Source organism: Hypanus sabinus, chromosome 7 (genome assembly GCF_030144855.1).
Source record: "Hypanus sabinus isolate sHypSab1 chromosome 7, sHypSab1.hap1, whole genome shotgun sequence".
In the NCBI taxonomy this organism is placed as follows: Eukaryota; Metazoa; Chordata; class Chondrichthyes; order Myliobatiformes; family Dasyatidae; genus Hypanus; species Hypanus sabinus.
This window is the reverse complement of record NC_082712.1, coordinates 35,273,556-35,301,216: the sequence shown is the minus strand read 5'-3', so window position 1 is coordinate 35,301,216 and position 27,661 is coordinate 35,273,556. Positions and strand designations below refer to the sequence as shown.

Below are 27,661 nucleotides of genomic sequence, written 5' to 3'. Positions count from 1 at the left end.
AAATTAACCAACAGCAATAGAAGTCTGCAATGTTGCAGTTTTTAATACAGTACAAACAGGTTCTTTTGGCACAAGGGCTTACATGGATTCTAAAATAATAAAATCCACCTTAAGACACACCATAAGAATATTACAGTATTGCAATAAATCAATGACTCCATATTTGGAAAGACATTCACATATAAAAAAGAATCACTGACAGTTTCTGTAAAAAGGACACTGGGTTAGTCAATTCTGGCACAGCTGTTGACCGGCCACATTTTTGAGAGACAGTACAGTTACACCTAAATTCTGGTATAACAGAATAGCCTAGAGCATTGACCCACCATACTCCACATGCTTGGAACAGGACAGCTCTATACTATATACTGTAGTAGATTTGTGCCCACTTGTCAACCAGAAACCATGTGCCCTCTACCAGAGAAGTGGACTTGAAGCTTAAGGTAGAAGTCAATCAAGTGCTTCTAATCTCTGTCCTCATATCCAATTCAAAACCATCATTATGTAGAACTGTCAAAGCATAACACCATTTAGTTCAAACATTCCACATGCAACTGTAGGTACATTCGGTAGCTTTAAGTAATAGGATGCTACCAGCCCAAGACATTTTCAAATCAAAACTAACTCATGTGTCATAAAATAATGTTAAGTTCACCTCCCGTCAAAACGTAAGCTTATACTGTATCTGCAGAATGTTGCTTAATAGTACAAATGGATTACTGTAGAACTATAAAACTGCAGGTGTCTGTGGTTTTAACACCAGTGTTTAAATTACTCCTCTCAGAACACCCCAAAAAAAAAACGCACATTAACAATTCAGCAAAAATAGATAATGTTTTTACGAAGTCACCAATGTCAGCTGGCACTGAGTGAGATTCCTTTCTCCTGAAATTAACAAATTTGTGACTTCTTAGAATTAATATTACATAAGTTACTTTCAAAAACAAAATCCTAGTGGTGTTACATTTTAAAAGTCAACTGAAAGTATTAATTTCATTTCTAATGCAATGACAGAAGTATAAATTATAAAGCTGCAGTTTCATTTTCATTTAACAAATCTTATTCAACTTGCCACAAAACTGAGTACAATCTATTTCTTGCAACATTTAGTAGCCCCTGTTTCACAAGCATGCAGTATTGGGTCAAGTCTCTATTATATTTCCTGAGCCCAGTGTAACAACAAACTTTAAAAACATGAGAAACAGATCTGACCCCACTGAGTGAATGAAAGATGACACAATTATCCAAGACTCATTAGGGGCAGGTGAATGTTCTGTTTTCTCAACTGTGAGGGCAAGTTTACATGTGACCAGTTGTACATAAAGCAGTAATACTTTTGTTAATCTGGGCACAATGTTCATATCAGTATGTAGGCCAGAAACTGGCATTGTTCCCAACTGTTTTTGTTTAAAAAATGTATGGGTGATCCAGAAGTAAGATGTTTCATGAATCTGCTGCAGGGCACTTTATATCCAAAAATTCTTGGTGGTCATCTCCCCAGATCCTTACCTCTGCTGGAGGAGATTCGACTCCTATGCAGTTATTTCTTTTCACGTGAAGTTCGTGCTCATCTAGCAATTATCAGGCTCCAGTAAGTGTGAAATGTTCCTTCCTGTTCCAAACCTATAGCTTTGCTGAACTATGCCAAACCACAATTGGGACTGAGAAAATACTGATTCTCAGAAATAATATTTTACATTGTTTTACTGCAGTGTTAGGAAGTCTGTACAATTGTCCTTTAAACATTTCTTAAATAAACATTCATTTGTTAATTAAGTCATATATATCTTATCAACAGGCTCGATCAAGATCTATTCTAGACTACTATTCTAGCAGCGTTCAACATTTTGAAGGTTACATTTTTGTTTCTATTCACCAACTGGGCTCTATGGTTCCCCAACCCAATCGTTATGTAGCCATTGTCACGGTTCCTTTTTCTGTTACAGTCAATCTGCAACAGAGGCACCTCTTAAATAAACCATGTCAATGTTGTCTCAACTGGTCTGCCAATTATTGCAATGTTAATCAACATTTCCAGTACTTTACAGGTTGTGATAGAAAGACAGGTACAAGTTCTCAGACAGTTTGATAAACATTTAAAAATGTGTAGCATTCCAACCACCATATTACTTTAGATCTATAAAGATACACCATAAACCATTATAGCTTTTATAACTTATACAGTAGATAGATTTCTCATTTACATCCTGTACCCCCACCACTTTTTTTAAAGTTACCTAGTTATTGGGGTCTTCAATGAATGAAAATTCAGACCTTTACAGCACCTTTGCTGAAACAAGTGTTTCATTTTTAAAAATACATGTTATTTTTCAAGGTAGAAGAAGCCTCATAAATCTTAACCAAAATGCATCGTCTATTATGCCATGGTAAATAACCAATTAACCATTATTTAGGTTTGCTTATACATCTATAAATTACTTAAATGTACAATAAAAAAAAACAATACTGAGTAAAACCCATACTTAATTAAACTTGTAGTGGCAATTGATTATTGCTATACAGTACGCATCTTAAAAATTGATGTTTGCCCAATATGTTATATTTTAATAAATTTACTTCTGGATTAATGTATGGTTAATGTATTAGCACTACTTTGGAAAAAAATCACAATGCATATGATTTGTAAATAACAATAGATATAACAAACTTACATGTTTATTAAATTTAAAGAGACATCATCCCTTTTATCAATTTTGCACAAGTGCATTTCAGAATCAATGTATATACCACATTCAAGCATTTCTAAGCCATCATAAAGAACTAATTAGTGTTCTTAATAAATTGAAAAATTCTTATAAAGAATTTCTTTGGAGCCTATAAATAAATGCATCTATCAGTGCATCACTTTTCACTGTTATAGTAATGTGACAGCAAAAATGAATTAAACTTGGTTATGATCCAAACAGCATTCGGATGTTATCACTGACAGTTTTTCCATAACTGCATAGAGAAAGGGATACTGTCTCCTTGATTCAGTAAAACCTCCATTTGTTTGCATTTAAAAGGCTTCAATTTTTAATATCATAAACCTTGCCAAGTTGTCTAGAGTACATTTTGATGCAGTCTCCTGAAATACTGGGAACTTTAAAAATTAAATGTACAAAATTCTTGACAAGAGCATCAAAGAGAAATAATATGGGAAAATGTTCATTTATAATTAGACTTTGTGTACTTGCTCCTCCTTAAGTAATGATTTAAATAAAGAGTGCAAAGCACATTTAATGCCATGATAGGTTGCTACAGGGAGCCTACAGTATTCCACCACCTTCCACTGGAAAGAAAGGAAGATTTCAATCTGGCATTTCTATGTACTGTATCTGGATGACAATGCTGATGTACAGGTTCATGTTTTAGCTACCTTCTATCAACTTTGCCAAATTATCTCGTAATTCTGTTAGTTCAAATATTTTCCCATCTAGAATTTCTAGAAGTGTTTTTAAGTTATTGCGGAAGACCCCTTGCTCATTCTGACTCTTCTCTAGACGTTGTTCAAAATCAGCCAGCTGCTCCACTAGATCTCGATTGCGGCTTTCTACTTCCTGTAGAAAGGAAAGGTAAGAGTAAAGTATTTAATCAAGGTTTATACTCCAAAAGGGTTAATACAAAATATTAATATATGCAAACAAAGACGACTGAGGTTTGTTGCAAGGTATCTAATTTCCATTTGAGATACAAAGCAACACACATCTTCAAGCACATGCATTTAAGCATTTATTTTTTGACATACCCTGATTAGAGAAGGTATTGCCACTGTACACTCTCACACTTTGCATAACTAGCCGAAGATGATGGAAGTGTTATGACTCCTACAACTTCCCAACTAATCACATAAACCTATGGTTCATGCTAATCTAGAATTTAGTACCAGAATTCTTGAATGTACTCAATAACTCCACAGCTTGGAGCAGGACAAAGCTGGTTTTCTCTTCCATCAACCTCAGCCTTCTCAGTCACGATTTTACTCCTCATTCAACTTTCTCATCGCATAGAAAGAAGCCATACATCTGTCAAGTATAAGTTGGTGCTCAGACCATTCCCACCAGTCCTATTTCCATATTTATTTCCTTGGAGCCTACTATCCCTGATTCTCCTAACACACACCAAAGCCAGAAGACAATTAATGTAATTGGGAAGAAACTAAAGCACACACAGGAAACCAAAACAATTACAAGGAGAATATGGAAACTCGGCAGGAACAGCACCTGGGGCCAGGAGATTGTGAGGCCACTCCCCTCCCACCCCCAAATACACCTACAATATTCCATTTTCTTCCCCTTAACTCAGTCCCTGATCTTGTCACTTCATCCTTATTGCAACTGGCACTTATTACTTTTTGTTTAACGTACCTCTGGCATTATGCTGCTCCAAAGCACACTTTCTTCCTCATCTGATCGCTTTGGGTCACTAAAAATACACAGCCCACCTACCCAACTAAAAGGCAACTCAAGACCCAAAATGCTTTACTGGTCTCCAAAACAGCCAACCAAGCTAATGCAGATCAAGGGTAGTTACAGATGGGAAATGAAGTACTATCCCTGTAGCAAGCCTATTTTTGATCTATTATAATTACATTGTGTTTTTTTCCCTTAGGAGAACATAAATTTCTATTCTAAATGGAAAAAACCTATTGAACTTCAACAGTAGATAAAACAAATATATTAAACTGCATATCCGCTCCAAATTTAAAGATTCCAAAGCATTTGAGTTCTGCTGCCAGTGCTACAACAGCTAATACAGATTTCGGTGGCAGCAGCCAATGAAAATGCCAGCCAATTTTTTTTTTGTCATTCCCTTTCAAGTATTTTTCCATTTAGTCCAGCCAAGTATCTGATGCATGACAATTTTCCTAAGACTGAACGCAATTCCCCTGCCAAACCAAACAAGGTTGATAGCTTCAAGATGCACATTATGACAGATGCACATACTTCTTTTTAATTTACATTCTAAATATTTTCTGTTTTGTTTCCATTTCTGCCTGTACATCACATTTTCTTTAATTGCTCCATGCATTTTGTTGCAACTTGCATATTAATAGCAACTATTTCCTTCTTGGACGTGCAGGTGAAACATTGTAAAATATCCTCTTATTGCTATTTTAGCTTTTGTCCCTTCATTAATTCTGTTTAGCCATCACAGACGTAAACTGATCAAAGCATCATAAAGATCTACATGCATTTTCTGCTTCTTGCAGTCTGTTTCATTAACAGCAACATTCTATTCTTATTTTTATTGACTTAATTCTTCAGAACACCTTCTCAATACCACTGTTGTGCTACACAATTCTTCTGGCTTAGTAGTGTACAGTACTTTTGCCAATTTTTCTTGAATTCTGCACACTGCTCTTAATGAATGTTGCCAGAGAATTTCACATCACCTTTAATTCTGTTTAAAATGAATTATTTGTTCACCTTGTCAGTAAGCTAAAAATCAAGCTTCGTTACTCAGTCCACAGCAGACTGCATTGAAATCATACGCCAATGAAAGCTAAATCCAAGCACTTGGTTAGAGACCCGTACTACAGGTATTTCTACAATTACATCAGGCTTGGGTAATGGTACCTGACAGAGAACAACTTCAGGGAATATTGCAATTTCAGTCAAATTGAGAATGCCCACATTGCTCAAGGTGTCAGCAAGCCATTAAATATCAGCAGCAATATCTTTAGCTTTTCGATACAAAATACCCTATCCTTGGAATAAGTTATATGCTGGAACTGCAGAATAGGCTATTCCTTAAGATATTTTGATTAACTTCTGCTTTGGATACAGCCTGATTCTTTCCTAGTTTTGTAATTCTTATTTCTCTAGTGCCATAGAATCCCTTTAGAATCAAAAGATGAGAAAGCATTAAAATAACCAGCATAGGAAATTTTAATATATCCCCTGGCCTTCTGCATGCTAAACTCCCTCTACATAACAAACCAGCACCAGTACAGTTTGCTGTGCTCACTGAAAAACAATAAGAATCTGGAAGTGCTGATGTTCAGACAGCTGATTGTCACAAAGGTAATAGCCCGAAAGGATTCAAGTGAGAAACTTCTCACATAGAGGTTTGTAAACCTTTAGAACTCTTCACCAAGATGCCCCAAACATCGTAAAAATTGAAGATTGGTTGTTGGACCAAAAGGAATCAAAGGATCTAGCAGGGAAATAGATCTTAACCTTTGACTGATAATTCAGAGACAATAGAATCAGATGTAATATCAGTGGCACATATAGTGAGGTAGTGTACATGGGTTCATTGTCCATTCAGAAATCTGATGGCAGAGGGGAAGAAGCTGTTCTTGAAACATTGAGTGTGTGTCTTCAGACTCCTGTACCTCCTCCTTGATGATAGCAATAAGACGAGGGCTTGTCCTGGACAATGGGGGTCCTTAACATTGGATGCTGTCTTTTGAAGATATCCTCAAAGGTAAGGAGGCTGGTGCCCATGATGGAGTTTGCAGCTTTTTCTGATCTTTTGCAGTGACCCCTCCAAATCAGACAGTGATACAACCAGTTAGACTGCTCGCCATGGTACAGCTGTAGATATTTGTGTCATCGGCAAATTTATGGATAGTGCTTCAGCTGTGACTTGCCACACAGACATGGGTGAATAGAGAGAGTAGAGCAGTGGGCTGTACACATCCTCGAGGTAACTGTCAGCGAGGAAGAGAAGTTATTTCCAATCCGCAATGACTATGGTCACTTGATGAAGTAGTCAAGGACCCAGTTGCAGAGGGAGCTACAAAGGCCCAGGTTTTGGAGCTTGTTGATTGGTGCTGAGGATATGATGGTGTTGAATGCTAAGCTATAATAAATAAACAACAGTCTGACGTAGACTTTGCTATTGCCCAGGTGACCCAAGTCCAAGTGGAGAGCCAGTGAGGTTGCATCTGCAATAGACCTATTGTGGCAAGAGGCAAATTTTAGTGGGTCCAGGTCCTTACTTAGGCAGGAGTCAATTCTGGCCAGGATCAACCACTCAAAGCAGTTCATTACAGTAGATGTGAGCATGACAAAATTTATGGAGGAGGCAGAGCACCAAAATATTTTCAGTTCCTTCAGTGCATGCAGGAAAATTTGCCATATGCAGAACATCCAGAGACTGATGGTTTCTGCCAATCTCATTTCCTCCCTCCACAAACAAGATAAACGGATGTGAATCACTTTCTGTGAAAGTAAAGCAAGACAACATTTGCTGCTGTATACCATGCCCCAGCAGAGCCTTTGGCTGATTGGGGAATAGTGTTTGAAGAATAGAACAGAAAGCTTATGGTCTCCTGTAAAACAGTGATCTCTGTATCCCAAGCCCCCTCACATAGGCAGCATCAAGGTATCTCAGAAATATTTTAAACAATGCCCTCTATATAAAATTCTCCAAATTCATTGGCTGGTTAAGAAAACAAAAGCAAGTTTCCTTTCCCAGGCCAGCATTCCTAACACAGTCTTTGATTATTTTCAGCCAGATCCAGTGGACATGCCAGATTCTATCACCATCTTTATTCTATCTTGCTATTTCTGGCACTCTACACAATCATTTGACAATTTGAAATGTACTTGACCCAGGCATCCGTACTTTTCAATACCCACTAATGCCTAGAACTTCATCCCACCACTGCACTAAACAGGCTAAAGAATAATATGGAGGAATAAACAGTTGACATTTCAACCTTTCATCTCTTCATAAAGGATCTAGGCCTGGAACATTGGTTGTTTATTCTTTTCCATGGATGTTGTCTGACATGCTGAATTATTCCAGCATTTTGTATATTGCTCTAAGTTTCCAGTATCTATAGAATCTCATGTAAATGATAACTGCATTTCAATCAAATGAATTAAAGGCAGAATACAATAGTAATTGGTTTATTATTGTCATATGTATTGAGATAGTAAAAAAACTTCACTTAAATGCCATTCATACAAAGTTTCAAAACTCAAGTACATCAATAATACAAAGGGAAAAGCAATTACAAAATGCAGATTCTATTTAAAAACAAAGTTCAGTGCAGGAAGACAATATGGCACAGGAGCAATGGTGGAGTAGATTGAAAGGCTGAGAGTTCATCTTCCTATAGATCAGAGGTTCCCAGATTTATTTCATAGATCTCTATCATTAAGCGAGGGGTCTATGGACCCCAGGTTGGGAAGCCCTGCTATAGATGAATAGACATGGTGAGCCTAGGATTGATGCACTTTAACACACATTGCCCCCCTCACACATGCAGTCTGCTCAGTCCATCAACAGGTGTCACACAACGTCACTGTCCTAGCAGCAGCCAAATTACTGTAGCTTGCAATGGTTCAACACCACAAGCATTTCAAAGTCATTTATTTAAGTAGCAATTTTTGCACTGTTGCACTGCGTAGAAACAGAAAACACTCTTAAAAGAAAAACTGCAGGTCATGCATTTGGGTGAGAAAAGAATTTAAGGCAGTGTTTGATTTAACCCTTTTGACAGTTAGGTCCACAGCCACTATAAAACTTTCATATGAACCATTTTTATTTCTTTAATGGAAGATTGAAAAATTGGAGAATGTATTGGGAAGATTTAAGCACAGGGGCTCTGTGCAAGGTAAACTAAGTAGTAGTAGTCTACCATGCTAAATCATCAAGATACCTTTGTGGTTACCATGTAAACTATTACTTGTACAATGATAGAATGATATACCCATTTCTATTTATGATTGGCACTCTAATGCAGCATGTGTGAAGTTAACGATGATCTGAATGCTGCGGAAAATCTATTGATAAAAATATATGTCCTCAAGTTGATTGATGTTAGTGGGGCAGAAATGATTGTTCATCCTTCCAAATAAATCTTAATATAATCCCAACTACTGACTACAAGGGTGAACAGTGATGACTTCTGCAGCAGATGGTAAAAAGTTAAAAGCTTGAGGCATGAAATCAAAGTTCAAAGTAAATTATCCAAGTACGTAAACATCACCATATATGTACTACTGAGATTAGTTCTCCTGTGGGCGTTCACAGTAAATACAATGAAATACAAAATAATCAATGAATGATTCTCCCCCCACACCCCCAAAACCCTGTAGGCAACTCCTCACCTCAACATAAACAATAGATTCAAATGATGCTAGAATCTTAAGCAACACACAAAACGCTGGAGGAAGTCAGTAGGTCAGACAGCTTCTATAGAGGGAAACAGGTGACCTTGTCTCAGCACAAATGGCTCACCATTTCCCTCCATAGGTGCAGCCTGACCTGCTGAGCTCCTCATAGCCTGGGCTAGCACAGCACAGCTAGCTGAAGCACCACTTTACCAGCAGCTCTAGACATCCTGTCAATACACTTGTTAGCAATGAAAACGACACATTGCTCTCAATAGATCTTGGAATCCTACCTCTTACTCTGATTGTTGCTGCCTTTAGAAAAAGAAAACAATTACTAAATAAAGCAGCCATAATCTTGGAAGAGAGTTTGCAATGGAAGGTACTAAAGGTAAGAATTGCAATCTACTGGCCAGATACTAACAAAACGTAATTGTGCACAACAGGGATATAATTTTCTCTCAGTTTCTCATTTAAATCCAATCACATCTTATTAAACTACAGAATTTTTGCATTTATGTGGCATCTATTGCAACCACTGGAGCTCTTGAAGTACTTTACAGACAATGAAGTATTTAAGTGTGGGCACTTAAGTACCAGAAATATGCACAAGAATGACATTCAAAATCTAAATGTCCAGCTAATCTGTTCATGATGTTGATCAAAAGAGGCCCAAGGCAGTGGAATAATTCTCCTGTGCTTCAAGAATAATAACCTGTGACGCTTTACTTTTGAAAAGATGTACTTCCAACACACTCCTTTCTGCTGCTCTATCAGCTTGGAACTTTGAGCGCAAGCTTCCTGAGAGGGACAATAGACAATAGGTGCAGGATTAGGCCATTCGGCCCTACTAGCCAGCACCGCCATTCACTGTGATCATGGCTGATCATACACAATCAGTATCCCGTTCCTGCCCTCTCCCCATATCCCTTGACCCAGCTATCTATAAGAGCTCTATCTAACTCTCTCTTGAATGCATCCAGAGACTTGCCCTCCACTGCCTTCTGGGGCAGAGCATTCCACATATCCACCACTCTCTGGGTGAAAAAGTTTTTCCGCATCTCTGTTCTAAATGGCCTACCCCTTATTCTTAAACTGTGGCCTCTAGTTCTGGACTCACCCATCAGCGGGAACATGCTTCCTGCCTCCAGTGTGTCCAATCCCTTAATAATCTTATATGTTTCAATCAGATCCCCTCTCATCCTAAATTCCAGTGTATACAAGCCCAGTCGCTCCAATCTTTCAACATAATGACAGTCCCATCATTCCGGGAATTAACCTTGTGAACCTACGCTGCACTCCCTCAATAGCAAGAATGTCCTTCCTCAAATTTGGAGACCAAAACTGCACGCAATACTCCAGGTGGGGTCTCACCAGGGCCCTGTACAGCTGCAGAAGGACCTCTTTACTCCTATACTCAATTCCTCTTGTTATAAAAGCCAGCATGCCATTAGCATTCTTCACTGCCTGCTGTACCTACATGCTTGCTTTCATTGACTAATGTACAAGAACACCTAGATCTTGTTGTACTTCCCCTTTTCCTAACTTGACTCCATTTAGATAGTAATCTGCCTTCCTGTTCTTGCCACCAAAGTGGATAACCTCACATTTATCCACATTAAACTGCATCTGCCATACATTTGCCCACTCACCCAACCTGTCTAAGTCACCCTGCATTCTCATAACATCCTCCTGACATTTCACACTGCCACCCAGCTTTGTGTCATCAGCAAATTTGCTAATGCTACTTTTAATCCCTTCATCTAAATCATTAATGTATATTGTAAACAGCTGCGGTCCCAGCACTGAACCTTGCGGTACCCCACTGGTCACAGCCTGCCATTCCGAAAGGGACCCGTTAATCACTACTCTTTGTTTCCTGACAGCCAGCCAATTTTCAATCCATGTCAGTACTCTGCCCCCAATACCATGTGCCCTAATTTTGTCCACTAATCTCTTATGTGGGACTTTATCAAAAGCTTTCTGGAAGTCCAGGTACAAGGCTCTCCCTTGTCCATTTTCATAGTCAAAAAACTCCAGAAAATTAGTCAAGCATGATTTTCCCTTCATAAATCCATGCTGACTTGGACTGATCCTTCTACTGCTATCCAAATGTGTCATAATTTCCTCTTTTATAATTGACTCCAGCATCTTTCCCACCACTGACGTCAGGCTAACCAGTCTACAATTCCCTGTTTTCTCTCTCCCTCCTTTCTTGAAAAGTGGGACAACATTAGCCACCCTCCAATCAGCAGGAACTGTTCCTGAATCTATAGAACATTAGAAAGTGATTACCAATGCATCCATGATTTCTAGAGCCACCTCTTTAAGTACCCTGGGATGCAGACCATCAGGTCCCGGGGACTTATCAGCCTTCAGACTCAACAGTCTATCCAACACCGTTTCTTGCCTAATATAAATTTCCTTCAGTTCATCCTTTACCCTAGTTCCTTTGGCCACTATTACATCTGGGAGATTGTTTGTGTCTTCCCTAGTGAAGACAGATCCAAAGTACCTGTTCAACTCATCGGCCATTTCCTTGTTCCCCATAATAAATTCACCCGTTTCTGTCTTCAATGGCCCAATTTTGGTTTTAACTATTTTTTTGCTATTCACATACCTAAAGAAGCTTTTACTATCCTCCTTTATATTCTTGGCTAGTTCACCTCATTTTATCTTGGCATATTGCCGCTTTTTTTAATCTTCTGTTGCTCTTTAAAAGCTTCCCAGTCCTCCGGTTTCCCGCTCATCTTTGCTATGTTATACTTCTCTTTTATTTTTATACTGCCCTTTACTTCCCTCATCAGCCACAGCCGTCCCTTACTCCCCTTAGGATCTTTCTTACTCTTTGGAATGAACCGATCCTGCACCTTCAGCATTATTCCCAGAAATACCTGCCATTTTTGTTCCACTGTCTTCCCTGCTGGGGTATTGTTCCATTGAACTTTGGCCACCTCCTCCCTTATAGCTCCATAGTTCCCTTTGTTCAACTGTAATACTGACACATCCGATTTTCCCTTCTCCTTCTCAAATTGTAGGTTAAAACATATTATGATCATTACCTCCTAATGGTTCCTTTACCTCGAGGTCCCTGATCAAATCCGGTTCATTGCACAACACTAAATCTACAATTGCCTTCTCCCTGGTAGGCTCCAGTACAAGCTGTTCTAAGAATCCATCTCGGAGGCACTCCACAAACTCCCTTTCTTGGGGTCCAGTACCATTCTGATTCTCTCAGTCTACCTGCATGTTGAAATCCCCCATGACAACTGTATCATTACCTTTGCGACATACCAATTTTAACTCTTCATTCAACTTACACCCTGCATCCAGACTGCTGTTTGGGGGCCTGTACATAACTCCTATTACGGTCTTTCTATCCTTAGAATTTCTCAGTTCTATCCATACTGACTCTATATCCCCAGATTCTATGTCCCCCCTTGCAAGGGACTGAATATCATTCCTCACCAATACAGCCACCCCACCCCCTCTGCCAGTCAGTCTGTTCTTTCAATAAGATGTATATCCTTGAATATTCATTTCCCAGGCCCTGTCCACTTGAAGCCATGTCTCAGTTATTCCCACAACATCGTACTTGCCAATTTCCAACTGAGCCTCAAGCTCATCTACTTTATTCCTTATACTTCGTGCATTCATATATAATACTTTTAATTCGGTGCTCCCCTCTCCTTTCATATCAATTCCCATTTCACTTGGCCATACTGTATGATCTCTTCTTGAGCTTTCTACTCCATTGATTCTGTTGTCCTTTTTAACTTTTCTTATTTTCACTTTCCCTTTAACTCCATCCTTATATTTCCAGTTCATCCCCTCCCCCCCCCCCCACTACTTAGTTTAAACACATCCGTGTTGCAGTGGCAAACCTGTCTGCCAGAATACTGGTCCCACTGCCTATTAAGGTGCAACCTGTCCCTTTTGTACAATTCATCCCTACCCCAAAACAGATCCCAGTGGTCCAAGAATGTACATCCTTGCTTTCTGCACCAGTTCCTCAGCAACACATTCAGATCCATTATCTCCCTGTTCCTGCCCTCTCCAGCACGAGGAACTGGAAGCAAACCAGAGATAACCACCCTGAAAGTCCTGCTTTTCAGCCTTCTTCCAAGTTCTCTGAAGTCCTGCTGCATAATGTCCTTCCTCTTCTTCCCGATATCATTTGTGCCGACACGCACTACCACTTCTGGCTCTTCACCTTCACCCATGAGGATTCCCTGCAATCGGTCCGTGATGTCCTGGATCCTAGCACCAGGGAGGCAACACACCATCCTTAAGTCTCGCCTGTTGCCGCAGAAACCCCTTTCCATACCTCTTACTATGGAGTCCCCTACTACCATGGCTCTTCCTGATGTCTAACTCCTCAGCTCTGCTTCTGCACCAATTTTCGGCTCGCAAACCTGTCCGCCTCTCAGACTGGCAGTATCTTCTGTCCTGACAGCTTCCAAGAAGGTGAACCTGTTTACAAGAGGTACGTCCCCTGGGGTCTCCTGTACTTCAAGCATCCTTTCCTTCCTCATCGTCGCCCCCTTTCTCTCTTCTGGTATCCTCGGTGCAACGACCTCACTGTAGGTCCTGCCCAGAAAACCCTCGTTTTCACAGATAAACCTGAGGTCATCCAGTTCTTTCTTCAGTGCTGCAACATGCTCCTTCAGAAGCTGAATCTGGACACACTTTCCACAGCTGTAGCAGCCGGGGGCACCATCAGTGTCCCTGACCTCCCACATCATGCACGTAGCACACTGAATCAGCTTAGCGGTCACGTCTTCACCCTCTGCAATTGTGCCTGGCGTAGTCTCCTCGCCGAAGATTCTCGAGCCAAAGACTAGCACTTTTCACACCAGGCATTTCCCTCGACCAGGACACTTCCCGACTTACACTTGCAACCTTGTAATTCAAAGATGAGTCACTGAGCCAAAGCTATGTATGTGTTAAAATAATACACTGCAATTTTGGCACCATGCACAATGTTAATTTGTTGATTATCCACACATACTCTGCCCTTTTTTTTTGTAATCTCTATTCCTCTACCTCTCTATGTTAATTAAATGCCAATCAATATCCACTACAAGTCAACTAATACGCTCAGCTACCCCAGCCAGCTTCCAGAATAGTTACTCCAATCCCCCAATTTTTCTTGTCACACCCATTTTGCCAATACTAACTAATGCTTCAACCTTTCATCACAATCAACATTTGGTAGGGCCCTTGATTGTTTTCCTAATTTCTTGCACTCCCCCCACCCCCATTGTCCATTGCAGAACTTGTCTGTACTTCCTATCCCAAAACCTGCACATTTAATCATGTTATGTCTCATTATTTACTTCCACCTTTCAGCATCCCAGACGGAAGGGGTAACCCCTTATTTAAAGCACTGCTTTTAGTTCCAGTTAACTCTGCTCAAGGGCGCAGTCTCTCTGCATGCACCATGAGAATTATATGTACTTCAACAAAGACCAACTCTAATCTTCACCTTCCAATAAATTAAGGCTCACCTTCTCTTCATACATCAACCCCTTCAAGCCAAGAATCAACCTAGTAAGCCACAGTAGTGTTTCTGGTACTAGCATACTTCTGCCTACTTTGGAAACTAAAACAATGTATATTATTCCAGACATGATCTTACCCAATGTCTTGTAAAGCTGCTTCAGACTCTGATATATCATCTCCCTTATAATAAGCGCCATTTCTATCACTGTTCTTAATTATTTGCTATAAATATGCCAACTTGGTTTCATGTACAGCAACATTGTCATCCTTCTCGATGTATAATTTGCATTCTCACTCTTCTTGCCAACAAGGATGACCTCACATTTTCTCCCACAGTATTCCCCATCTGCCAGCATCTTACCCACTTACTTGACCCCTTTCCAGGCTCTGCATCCTCTTCTCAACTTGCTAACGGACCTAGCTTGATATCAGCAGCAAATTCAGCTGCAGTACAGCCTCTTTCTTCATCCTTGCTATAGATTATATATTAAAGCCACAACACTGATCTTTGTGATACTCCATTAGTTACAGATTGTCCATCCATAAATGACCCATTTACCCCAACTCTTGTGCTGCTCACCAGCCTATCCATTATGATATCATCATCCCAACCACATATACTCTTTTCTTGTGCGTGTGGCATCTACTTCAATCCAACATCTGCTGGGTCCCCTTTATCCACTGTTGGCCACAGACTCAAAGAACTCTAGCAAACTTAGCTGCTGCTGCATACTCTGTTTTTCCTGTGTATCAAGGGATTCTGTCCCATTTCCATTCGGTTCTGCTTTTACATGCAGTAAAAGCAGTCCAGTCACTTGGCAGCTTTCTGTATTTCAAGTTTCTGGCACACACTCAAATTTCTAACTGTAAAAACATGTAACAGCCGAATTCATATCTTGATCAGTCGTGTGTTCCTCCAATTGTTTAAAATTTCAAACAATCAAGTGCCTTCAAACTGTACTTGAGAATTCCATTCCACTTTTTAAACAGTGAAAATCTTGGCTTCAAATTCTTCACCCTTGACTGGAAACTTTAACGCTGCCATCAAGAAATTTAACTACTTACGACAATTTTCACCTTCAGCTTTAGATCCTTTTTCCCCCCTTCCTAAAACTAGTACTAATTCTCGATTTATCCCAGTTCATGATACACTAATGCACAGGCCTTGACGTTTCATCTTCATACTCAAGATCTCTGAATTTAGTGACACTTTTTGTTTTTCCATGTGGGAGAAGTAGTTTGTCATTTCTTCAGATTAGTCCATGTCTCCTTTCATCTCATTAACCCACACAATTGAACCATGCATAAATTTGAAAGCTTTGGCCAGATGTGGTCTATGCCATCAGATTATAATTTGACAGCACAGTTTGCTTTGCTATTACTGAACCCACCATTTTGAATCAACTGAAATAATAGAATGAAAATTATACAAAAACCTGCAGATTACCTGCAATCCCAAATAACCACAGTTTCTAATAAAAAATTCTTGCACACATTCCCCCACCTAAAATTTGGACCTCCCTTCTGTGGTCAAAGTTGAAACTTTATATACCGCTTTCATATCCCAAACACTAACAAAATGCTGTCTTCTCATTGTCCTATCTTTAACAACTAAATTCAAATAACCAGTTATATAGTTGAAAACATTCTGCCAACAAAACAATTCAATTATCAAAATGCCACAATTTGGACAAACTACATTTTACTGTACACTTTCGTCTTCTATCTGACTTTAACTTCCCTTGTCAATGAAATCCATGTTCCTTCTATCTTTCATGGTGGCTGGCTTGTAGGGCCGAAAGGCCTGCTCCTGCACCTATCGTCTATTGTCTAAGTGCCAACATCTATCCAGAGTTCATTGCTAGCAGTGTTGAGATAATAACCCCCTGTATTAACATTGTCAGACCAAACATTCTATATAGATGTCAGATACCAGTCTCCTTGACAGGCTCTCTACTCCCAGGTCAATCTTAATAAATACAAGGAGCATGTTGTAAGTATCTCTTAAAGATGCTGATGTGTTCATCACAAGCCAAAGCCACCACTCTCCATCAGGCAGTGGCTTGCTTTGATAAGTTCTCTATCCCCCTAACCAACAGCTGCAGATACCGGTAGGCAATGAAGGGAGAGAACCTCTCATTTGGAGGCACTGACTTGCATGTATTTCTATAACTACAAAGTCCATATTTGGAGAAAACCTAAATCTAGGGTAGTAACCAGCTTCAAATGCAGTGATTGCCAATAACGACAGTGATATGGATGGTTGAGCTTCTGTTCCTAGCATTTTATCAACAATATGAAAAATTTCTTCAAACATTCCAACTTTTAGACAAACTTGATCTTTTTCAATTAGAAACTGCCAATACTTTTGAAAAATATGTAATGTGCACATAAAATCAAGTTCTTAGACAAATTCTGAATTAAAACCTGTATTAAATTACAAATAATTATGTTGTGATAATTTTTGAATAGTAATATCCTTCAATTACTTTGCTCTGACCCTCCTCTAACAGAGGTAACTTCTTGAAGTAGGGACAAATGTACAACCTATTTTGGTCTTTAAAATGCACGCTGGCTGGTTGATAAGATGAAATGTCTACATTCACTGAGAAAACCAAAACTTTTCAGTTTCATTTACCCACTTTATTAAAGTGTTATTGCTTTTTATTTAAATTATAAAGAACCATGTAAAATACATGGTCAGTTAACAAATTATCCATATCCAGCACTACTACTTCATAAGCATTCATGTGAATAGGTGGCCAGGAAGAGACAAAGGAGAACACAACTCCCTAATAACAGGCACTGCTTAACTGATTTTCCACTGGTCTACAATAGGGTTGCTACATTTGTAAATGAAAGTTAACCTCTGACATGAAAACCCTTCCTTACATTCAATTTCAAATCAAACTGAAACATAAAAAAGGATCTCATGCTTTCCCAGCATATATGATGAATAAACTCTCCTCAGGCTTCCAGCCCAGTAAAGGTATCGATTATAGCCGACTTCGATGACAAACTCTGCCATCTTCAGGGATGATGCCTGGGTATGTCTAGTTCAGTAGTATTTATACCCCCATGGTCTGTCTCTCCTGATTAATTAGTCCTCATCCAATCAGGTTCCCGCTCTTCCACTTTGTTTATAATTAAATTCCAGTTCTTAGAGCGAGACCTTTGTCTTTGTTAAAATTCTTTTCCTCTAGTTTTTGTTTCAATGGCTTCTTTTACCAGATGTTCCCAAAGGCTATTGGCACAGTAGAGTAGTTGTCTGCCAAAGTCAATCCTATGGCCATTGTGAATGCAGTGTTCTGCTACTGCCGATTTCTCCAGGTAACCTAAAGGAATACACCTGTACTCATTGATGCAGGTTTCCACTGGGCGCCCCATCTGGCCGACATATGCTGCTTCGTATTTAAAGGGAATTCTGTAAACATCAGCAGATCAGAGTCCCAGGTCATCTTTGACCCGCATAAACTGATTTGAGGATTACAGGATTGTGGGCAGTGTTAATCCTGTATTTCTTCAGGATCCTGTCAATCCTTCCAGAAACCGCAGAAATGTAGGGGAGACAGATAGTACAATAGGTTTCTCCTCATTAAGTTTCCTAGTTTTTCTGTCAGCCATTTTAAAGGCCACACTGATTTCCTTCACTTTGTAGCCATTCTGTCGGTACATTGTGCATAATAGTCTTATTTCCTTGGGGGAGACTCTCCTGGTCTGAAATAGTTTTTGCATGGTTAATGAAGCAGAAAGACTTTGATGACACAAATCTACCATGCCGCGCCAATGGCTTTTCGAACGCCTGTTAAAGGAAGCCATTGAAATGAAACCAGAGGAAAGTAATTTTAACAAGGACGATGATCTTGCTCTAAGAACTAGAATTCAATTGTAAGCAATGTGAGAGAGCAGAACCCTGACTGGATGAGGACTAACCAATCAGGAGAGATGTATTATGGGAATATAAATACCACCAGACTAGATATACCCAGGCATCATCCCTGAAGAAAATGGCAGAGCTTGTCATCAAAAAGTCTTATAATTGATATTTATACCCTACTGGAAGCCCAAGAAGTGTTTATTCATTAAAATATGATAGTTTAAGAAATTTACTTCCAAAATTCTAATTCTTTCAAATTAAGTTTACCAATTACACCAGCATTCAAGTCTTCTAAGACAGGGTAAATTATAATAGATGCATCAAAACCACATCCCACTAGCAGTGTAGATCACAACCTAAAGCTATGAAGTCTATGCTAATTTGCCCTATTAAAGAACAAGCAAAAATAAGCCAAACTAAGAGGTACCACAGTAGCAAAGAGCTTAGTGCAATGCTATTACAGCTCAGTGTTCTGAATTTCAGGGTTAATTTCTGGCACTGTTCTATATGGAGTCCTCCTGTGGAATGCTGTATCGCTAAATAAATCAATCTTGTGCCTCAATTCCACTGCTTTAGAGACAGATACCCTGTGGCCTGAAGTCTGTTGATCCCAGGTCTAAATACTGTACTTTCAATAAGGAGAAACACTGTCGATGTTTCAGGCCGAGACATCAACAGTGCTTCTCCTTATAGATGCTGCCTGGTCTGCTGTGTTCCACCAGCATTTTGTGTGTGTTGTTCGAATTTCCAGCATCTGCAGATTTCCTCGTGTTTGCTGTAGTTTCAGTGACTATTTTCAGCTATGTGGTGAAAGAAAACATTTAAAAATCAGTATAAATGAATTTCTTCTCACCTGAATTGCTTTCTGCAGCCTAGAAATGTGTTCTCTAGGTCTAAAATATTGCACACTGAAAACAGCCATCTTGTTGATCCATCTCAGCATCACCTAGGTCACCTCATTCCACTCAACACTAGTAGTACACAAGACAATTCCATCTTATTCACTTGCTCCTAAAGGGCAATCCACTCATCTCAACCCAATTGAATCTTTTCTTCACCTTTTAATGTACAAAATCCAAAACTGGACTATTACAAAGCTTTGCACAAGCTTATCAAAATTTTCTTATAGGGCAGCATACCATTTGCCTGATTAAGAGGCACACAGCAGAAAACTGGTCATGTTGCAGTGATGTCACTGACCATCACCTCGTTATACAAATCCTACACTTGTCCCATTATTGTCATCCTCACATTCCCATCACTTCCCCCTTCCTTGAGTTCTGCCACTCACCTATGTGTTGAAAGCAATTTATATTAGCTGAGTAACCAGCACATCTTGAGGAAATCAGGGGAAACCAGAGTACCCAGGTGGAATCTCAAGATGTCTGGAGCTGAGGCAGAAGCTCAGCCAACACTGCCACTGTACTTTTAGTAAGCCAGCATATTTACTTTCATTGCCTCATGAACCACCACAAAGATCCAACTGCACATCGTCTTTTTTTTAGCTTTCATACCAAAGTGCATTACCTCATTTTTCCATTTTGTACTCTATTTCTAAACTATTGGCTAATCAGTAATTCAGACTACATCATCTCGAGTCATACGAAGGGAACAGAATCTTCCCAAATAACCAACTCCTGTCTTTTAATTTAAGTGACTAATTTAAACTGACAATAGCCAAGGGCTTGGTATCAACTCTTGCAGCACACCATGCTATTCTGAAAACAATCCTTTTAAACTCAATAAAAAACACAAAATGCTGACAGAACTCAGCAGGCCAGACAGCATCTATGGGAGGAAGTAATAACGACGTTTCGGCCCGAAACCCTTCATCAGGAGTGAAGTAACATGGGATGGTCGAGGGGGGATAAGAAGTGGGGGGAGGGATAAAGTAAAGAGCTGGGAAGTGATAGGCTGGAGGGAAATGGGCTAGGGAGAAGGTGGAGAACTATGGGAAATGAGAGAAAGAAAGGTAGGGCTGGGGGGGAGAGAATACCTCCTCCCATAGGTGCTGTCTGGCCTGCTGAGTTCTGCCAGCATTTTGTGTTTTTTATTTATTTCCAGCATCTGCAGATTCACTTGTGTTGCCATTTAAACTCATCTACCTTTGTTTGGGGATAACATCTTAACCCCATCCCACCTTAACCCATTATGTAAGTTATCATAATCACCCATTTGATAACAAGATACTAAGACACTTGTAAGTCAATTTTCAAAATTATATCCTCAAATACTACTAGATCTGACAAGAGTACTTGTCTCTTCAGAAAACCATTCTGATTGCCCAATCATTGATTTTACCTCTTTCCCCTGTTGTGTTCAGAATAATGCATTCCAGTATTTAGCCGGATAACTGAATCTGTTTCCTACTTTATCTCTCCTCCTTTCTGAAATAGTTTGATATCCCTTAGAACAGGAATATAACACATTTTAAATGCTTGCATAAGAATACAGCCAATTGGTGATTAAATAGGTGATGTCAGTAGGTCAATTTCGACAAGAGAATATAGCAAGGCTCAAAGGAACTTCTAAATGTCATGATCTAGATGGGGAACAGCTCACTCTGAGTGATTGTGCTTGGGTCAGAATGAAAGGAGACAAACAGCCACAGAGAAAAAAATAAAAATAGGAAGGGAAGAGGGATAAAAGAAAGGTATCATGATTGGAAGTTTAGAGACAGGTCACGTACTTTGCCTAATCCTAATTTTTAATTTAGACTCTCCTGGTCCACTTACTCTCATGTAAGAAATGTGTTTAGGAAATCTGCACTGCACTCTCCCAACTCTATCTAGTCCTTCAGAGTGGTGTCATCAAGGCTTTGTATAATTGCAGAAAGACACCATTACTACCTTTGTTCAAATTGTCAGGCCATGAAAGCCAAAATTTACCTTTACAATTGCTTGTTTCACTCATGAGCTTTTTTTTTATTTGTATACAAAGACAACTATATCCATTTGAACAACATTTTCTATTCTCTCACCTTTTAAAATAACCCACTTTTCTGACTGAACAACATGTCCTCACTCACATTCATTTCTAATGTTCTTGTCTACTCACTTACCTTTTCCATATCCCACCCCCCACCTAAAACCAATTTTACAGGCTCTTCTCTACTCAACTCCCATTTACTTCTGTATCAGCAGCAAATTTGGAAACATGACAATTTTGGGCCAAGTAGTTGATAAAAAACAGAATAGCTGGGGTCCACAATTTGCTTTGACTGTTAAGCTATTCTCAGTCAATATCAATACATAACCCCAACTTGCAAAGGCAAGCACCTTTGACACCAATCTCCTGTGGGGAACCATCAGAATCCACTAGTTTCCTCTCATCCATTTCTTGGTAACATTCCCAATAGACTCCAATAATCAAACACTATTTCCCTTTCATAATGTATGCTTATTCTAATCAATCCTACTGTACTTTGTGCAGCTGTGTTTTTACATCCTTCTTGCCTTCTATTTATGTTAAGTTCAATAGGTCCCTTAATACAAGGAATACAAGATCTATTGAGAAATAGATAGAATTGGAAGTTTGTGTAAAGCTAGTTCCCAATATGTTCATTTATGTTGCAAGTTCAAATAAACTGATATAAAATGTCTGCACTGACAGAATAGCAGAGTTAAGAAAAGGTGGCTAACCCAAATATTAAGTATGTAGTCAATGTGATGGATAGGATATAGAAACTGAAACTCGGCCCAGAAAAACAACGATTATGAACACACTGTTCATGCCCCTTTCGGTGGTGAATTTAATGGAGTTGCTGCTGGAGGCAAGAGAATTACAGCAGTTTCTCAGCATTCAGCTGCAGGATGTTTTGGCCTATCCAGTGCCAGATGTGAAGCAGTTTTACAGCATAGACAATAGGTGCAGAAGTAGACCATTCGGCCCCTCGAGTCTGCACCGCCATTCTGAGATCATGGCTGATCATTCACTATCAATACCCAGTCCCTGCCTTGTCCCCATATCCCTTGATTCCCCTATCCATCAGCATAGGAGGTAGAGGGAAGCATGTACAAGGAGATACAATCACCCCATTCCCAAGTCACAAGTGACCCTGAATTATATCGCTCTTCCTTCATTGTTATGATGCCCAGATCTTTCTGATCACTGACGGTGCTTCACTAAATCTAAGTGGTGGGTCACCACCTCAATCAGAATGTAGAAATCTCATCATAAGGCAGGAAAATTATCTATTATCAGTTACACCCTAGTATTCTCCCCAAGTTTAGTAAACTCCACTATATAATGCCACTTCTAATACAGAACAGATCAAGAAAAAAAGCATTCCACACTACAGGATGTTTGCAAACTTTTATTGAAATAAAACAAAATAAAGCTGCCCAGAAATGTGGAATCTACTATACCATTGACAAACCCCAGTCAGTTGATTTCACATGTTAAAAGGCTCTCCCACTGGAGAGATTTTCTTTTTTCCCCTGCATCAACTGGATTCAAATGCAAAGATCAAGTTATTCTTAAGCTCTTGGGTCTTTCTAAATTAAAGCTCTCACTCTTTAAGAACAAACTTCTGCAGCCTCCAACTCTGTTCTACGTTAATGCCAAGGCACAATGACCAACTTAGCTGAAAGGTCAGACTAGCCAAAAACATGGAAAAACACATTTCCCATTTATCTGCTTTTTAAAATTGTTTCTATTTAAAATAGCAAAAAACATCATAGGTAACAAAATAGTGTTAAACAAATTCATTTTGTAGATTAACAATGGATCAATTTTTTTTAACATTATCTAAACACATTAATTACTTAACATTAAAAAAATCAGTTTATTTCAGTATTACATTTTTTTTTTACAAATCCTTGATTGCCAAATTAAACCATCCAATTTTGGCATCTTTACTGTCCAGTTCATTTGTTCCAAGACACTGCACCTTCATGGGCAAACAGACATCATCCAATGTAACAATTATTCTTCCTGGTTTCAGACATTTTGTTTTGCAAAATAAAAGGCAAAACTTTCTTCTGTGTATGCTGAAGCACTTCCGCATTTAAGCTCATTTCTTCATGCAGCATCCTTCATGTCAGTCACATTAATTCTTCATCCATGCAAGTTTCCAAAACCTCAGTGGAAATTGTATGAATTGCTAAAAGATTCATTTTTAGCAACATTTCCAAGAATTACTGCACATTCCATTAAGCTCCTGGTACTGGTAATACCACAAATGCAAACGTGGCTCTTTGTGACTTAAAATTAATTGAAAGTTGCTGTAATTTTCTTGCAGGAGACTCTTTTCAAGTCTGAATTTTTTTTAAAAAGCAGAAGCGTTTTAGTAAAGGTGTGCTCATTTATCAAAGGCTTGAGAAAAGGTGCACCAATTTCTTGTATATTGTATGATTTTTTTTTATTGCTGAATATACGTAGAAATCAGATAACTTGCCATTTATGGCTGTTTTAACGACTGATTTCTTTCCATAGTTAGAAAAATGAAATCAACGTCAGCAATTTTTCTGTTCTCTACTTTTGAGCATTGCTAGAGTATGTCCAACTTTTAAGCAAATTCATGGTCAATGCTTAGCAACAACTTCAATGTTAGCACTTAAACAAGTTCATTGTTAAAAACAGTCCATGACTTTTAAACTAGTGTCTTTTTAATAAGTTAGCTAATGAACTCAAAAACAAACTTCAAGTTTGCCATTGTACTTAAAGGCAATTTTATATTCATGATCTTTTAAATGGTCTCTACACTTGAACTAGAAACAGCTTCCACATAATTCTGCCCATGTAGAAGTGGACCACAGTTAAGGAGTTCAAGGTTTCTTAAAGTTTGAGTTATCTAAGCACACACTCTTAACAGCTTACAACAATACAAATCAAACAGCTTTCAAGATTTTTATCCAGAATATTAAATATTAGACTTAGTATAGAAATGAAACAAGACATGATACCAATGATTACCATAAAATCTGTATTTTGTGCTTACTGTGTTCTAGTTTGACCCCAAATACAGAGTAAATGACAGAAATGGAACCCAATTTTAAATAACATGCCTGTATTATTACTTTTCAGAAACTTGAATTATCATTGATCCGATGTTTGGGAGATGTTTGGTTACAAAGGCAGCACTTTCTCAACATCTGACAACTACAATGAGTTACAGAATTTTAAAAAATAAAGATTTCCACTGATATTTATTCAGACCAAAATAATTATTTAAGTGATAGATTTAAAAGTCTGTTGCCTGAACTTGGAAAGCTCAAACAATCAACATCTCCCAAATAGAGCCCCCAGAAAAAAACAATTCATTTGTACTTCATTGAGATTTCCTTCCCCATTTGCAAGGATTTTTTTAGATATAACCCACACATTGAATATAATAGCCAACAAAACACTATCTGGAATAAGGATACTGGTCTACGTTTAAATCAAAGCACTAAGAAACAAACATTTTCTTTAGAAAGAGTGAAAAAGAGAGGAATGCTCTTTAAACATTCAATGGAGCACTGTGACTCTCCTCTAAAATTAAATGTAGGTCACTTTATTCAAGTGCAGAGTTGCCAGCAGGCATCTCAGATGGGCCAGGATCTTACAACTATTATTAAATAGTAGTACTGGTTTGTTAAGCTATGGGTTGCTGCCACACCTTACATAGGATTTCTGAATCTTGGCAAGATTACTGGAGATTAAAATTTAGCTTTCAACTTCTTTGTACTAGCAACACTTGCCATGGATTTAACAATGATTATCCATGTTTTACTCTAAAGGTAGTGACTCTTTAGTAACTGTACTCTGAGCGCCTTTTAGATTCTGCACAAAATTCACAAAGCATTTGGACAAGATCATCACCCACCATAGAATAATTTTTGAAGCATCTATTGATGACCAATAGTATAGCAAAGTTTTACTCAGTTTATGAAGTCATTTTACTATCAAGGGTGGAAAGATTCTTAATTTACACTGTTCCATTAATTCTAGCTTTTAAACAAAAAAGTTGAAATATTGTTTGATGGTTTTAATAATGGCAAACAGGTGAATAGGTCAACTATAAACTAGTTTCATTTGGTCAGTTTGCAAATATAGGCCATCTGCCATTCCAAAATTTAAGCTGTGATTGGAAATACCAATCTAATCTCTTTGGAGTATCTGCTACTTTAAGTGCATTTAGTCTAAGCATACAAAGCCTTAGCAAAGCATGGTACATCTTGGAAAATGTGTTAACCCCATACTGAGCCAGCTGTGGCAGTATTTTCTTGTAAATCAGTACTATTTAGATGATAAAAGTTATGCACAAGCATTTGTAACTATATTTGTAGAATCAACCACTTTTGACCTTATCCTCCTCCCAGAATCAGTCTTCTTGAACTGAAAAGCACCATCTGGTTGGAATGTTCTTACAGTATTATCAGAAGGCACTACTGATTGTTCAGAAATTTTATAAAGTTGCAGAAAATTCTGCAATCAAAGTTGTGTGCATTTCTGACTAGAAGATGAAATACAGCAGTAACAAAGATCAGGATCTAAAGAGGAGTTACACAAGAATGGCCAAGAAATCTGAATGATGGGGGGCCAGCTGCAACATTTACCTGTAATTGTTGTGACAGTGTGTCCCTCTGTGCCTCCAGTTCCCTAGCTCCTTCAATATCCTTCTTTAGCCGCTCAATTTCCTACACAAAAAGATGCTGGCATCAGTGATCATATTACAACTGGATAACGAAGAGATCATTTAGTTACATGCCCCATTAATATTCTAAAGATAAAAGGCTCTGTATATAGAGGCACATATCTATTTCTCATTTCTGCAAGAATCTAATTTTCTAGAATTAGATAATGGATGAATTAACTAAAAACAATATTTAACAACCATTTCATGTTATTGACAAATGAAAACCCACAATTACAATTGTCATAGTACAAATGATAACCCAATCATATTTAGCTGATAATATTCTAATTCAGAAGTAAGAATCCTATCAAGTTTAACCTGCTTTAACTTAGCTGCAATCTCAACCTTTTAAACAGAAAATATTTAAAGAGTGCCAAATTATTTGGTTGTCATTGATTGTAAAAGACAAACTCTTTTCTTCCTGCTCCAGGGTATATTAAAGGCCCTGGTTCCTAAAATATCAGGAGAGAATTCCTTCAACATTGTGGTTAAGTTTTCCCTCAATGAGCATCAAAATTATATTCACCCAGAACTTGCATGATATACCATTTAACTTAAAAGTTAATGTTATACCATGCAATGCCTTGGGGCTTTCTGTTGAATGTGAAAAGCCCAGAGCAAACAAAATCTCTTTAGTCCCAATAAATTGTAAGTTCAGAAGTGATTAAGCCATTGAAACTAATTTTAAACCTGGTGTGGAACAAAAAAATTGCGAAAATAAGCCATTTTGCTTAAATCAGTACATAATCAAGTGATTAGTGTAATCCTATCGTGTTCATTAAAATAGAATAAAAACTTCCTAAAAGTCCAATGTCTTCATGTTAAAAAGCAATTCTCAAGATAAAGAGTTATTTGATTAAGAGGCCAAGAGAAGAGGATGGGGAAGAAATTATTTCAAAAGCAAAGTTTAGTAACTCAATCTGCAAATGTATTAAAAATATCAAAAATGAGACAGCACCCCAATAATAATAATTTCTTAAGGAACGAACAATAGCTGGGGGAGACAGTTACTTTACACCACACCAGTGCATGCGAAACAGAAAGATAGCTGACAAAAGTACATTCTGGAAGGGTCAAAGGGCGAGATAAGCAATAGTTAAAAAAGGGTATTTAGAAAGGTCCGAACATCTGAGATGATCTATCAGTATTTGTATTGGGAGTGTGAAAATCAAAGCAGCATTTCATAAATCCAATAACTGCAGATGAGAACTGATCAGTATCAATACAGAAACACATTTTAATTGAAAAGTCACTACTGGTATAGATTGTAGCAAAGAAAATGTTGAGGATGAAATAATGATATATACAGGGAAAGAGAAAAACTTAATTAGATGGCACTGATGTACAAAGCAATAACTGTGCTTAGACAATTTAAATTTTGAGGATCCAACAGGTATGACAGAAAGGGAGGGGCATATGGAACTGGGGCAGCCATTATGTTGAGAGATTTCTGAAAATGAAATAATGTTTGAGGATCGAAGAAATAAATGAATAGGGTGAAAATTGAGAAGTTAATAACAGTTACTGCTAAATGGTTATATGTAAGTAATAGTGTCAGTTCTGCAATATTTTTATTGACCAAAA

The 27,661-nt window shown here is 38.4% G+C and overlaps 1 protein-coding gene across 1 annotated transcript in view; it reads right to left on the bottom strand.

Moving 5' to 3' along the window:
* Nucleotides 1-25: 25 nt before the first annotated feature.
* The window catches only part of homer1b (homer scaffold protein 1b), a 71,274-nt gene continuing 43,638 nt past the window's right edge, over nt 26-27,661 (bottom strand). Inside the window, exons 8-9 of the mRNA XM_059974461.1 lie at nt 25,998-26,078; nt 26-3,560 (exon numbers count right to left, since the gene is read on the bottom strand). Of these exons, the coding sequence (XP_059830444.1) occupies nt 3,372-3,560; nt 25,998-26,078 (270 nt within the window). The 3' untranslated portion in view covers nt 26-3,371. The remainder of the gene's footprint in view (nt 3,561-25,997; nt 26,079-27,661) is intronic.